This window comes from Priapulus caudatus, unplaced genomic scaffold (assembly GCF_000485595.1).
Source record: "Priapulus caudatus unplaced genomic scaffold, Priapulus_caudatus-5.0.1 Scaffold70, whole genome shotgun sequence".
Taxonomy (NCBI): Eukaryota; Metazoa; Priapulida; class Priapulimorpha; order Priapulimorphida; family Priapulidae; genus Priapulus; species Priapulus caudatus.
Genome location: NW_014577131.1, coordinates 791,999 through 793,372, shown reverse-complemented (window position 1 = coordinate 793,372; position 1,374 = coordinate 791,999). Strand labels below are relative to the sequence as shown.

The window sequence follows — 1,374 nt, the reverse complement described above, 5'->3', positions numbered from 1 at the left end:
GGGCAACATTCTCTTCCAGTGTCATACACTGGGCAACATTCTCTCGCAGTGTCATACACTGGGCAACATTCTCTTCCCGTGTCAAACACGGAGCAACATTCTATTCCAGTGTCATACAACACGGGGCAACATTCTATTCCAGTGTCATACGCGGAGCAACATTCTATTCCAGTGTCATACACTGGGCAACATTCTCTTCCAGTGTCAATCACTGGGCAGCATTCTCTCCCAGTGTCATACACTGGACAACATTCTCTCCCAGTGTCATACACTGGACAACATTCTCTCCCAGTGTCATACACTGGACAACATTCTCTTCCAGAGTCAAACACGGAGCAACATTCTATTCCAGTGTCATATAACACGGGGCAACATTCTATTCCAGTGTCATACACTGGGCAACATTCTATTCCAGTGTCATACACTGGGCAACATTCTATTCCAGTGTCATACACTCCACCAATACAGTTATAATATATCAGTTACAGTGGCATGTATATATATATACCTTGTAGTGTGTAGTGTCATACACTGGGCAACATTCTCTTCCAGTGTCATACAACACGGGGCAACATTCTATTCCAGTGTCATACAACACGGAGCAACATTCTCTTCCAGTGTCAAACAACACGAGCAACATTCTATTCCAGTGTCATACAACACGAGGCAACACTCTATTCCAGTGCCAAACAACACAGAGCAACATTCGATTCCAGTGTCATACAACACCGAGCAACATTCTCGCTATTACTTACGGCTTTGAGGATGAATCGGTTGATCAGGTAGAACAAAGAGCAGGACACAAATCCAGACATCACCGGAGAGACGAACCATGATGCAACTGTAACCAAAAAACAAAATCATACACGTGATGCAGGGCCGTAGCTAGGAATTAATGTAATGGGGGGGGACACAAGATGAACGGGGGCTCGCTTCTAGGTGGGGGGGGGGGTACGCTCCCCCAGAAAATTTTGAAATATAGAAGCTCTGAAATGCCATTTCCAGCCATTTCAGGTAGGTTACTTACATACCTAAAACTCCCCAAACCATTTAGCGAGTATTTTCTAATCTTAAAGTTTTTTTTTGTTGGGGGGGGTGCAGCTGCCCCCCTGCTAGCTACGGCCCTGCTATGTTACGTTAGGCTATGTTTGTTATTCATGCCTAAACTTTATTAATGGTTTCGGATCATGATTAATTTTAGTGGGTCCTAATGAAAATCTCACTTCAGTGCTGGCAACGTGTAAAACGCAAATTTAACTAATTTAGTCTTGATTTGTTCATAGTTTACTTTACATGGGAGTGGAAAATTGAAAAAGTTAATAAATATTTTATATATGTAAAATAATTAATATATTAATTTTATATTTATAAATA

The 1,374-nt window shown here is 41.7% G+C and overlaps 1 protein-coding gene across 1 annotated transcript in view; it reads right to left on the bottom strand.

Moving 5' to 3' along the window:
- Positions 1-1,374, bottom strand: part of LOC106821360 (sodium-dependent phosphate transporter 1-like) — an 87,635-nt gene that overhangs the window by 44,517 nt on the left and 41,744 nt on the right. The window contains exon 4 of the mRNA XM_014826122.1: positions 756-841. Coding sequence (XP_014681608.1) covers positions 756-841 — 86 coding nt within the window. The remainder of the gene's footprint in view (positions 1-755; positions 842-1,374) is intronic.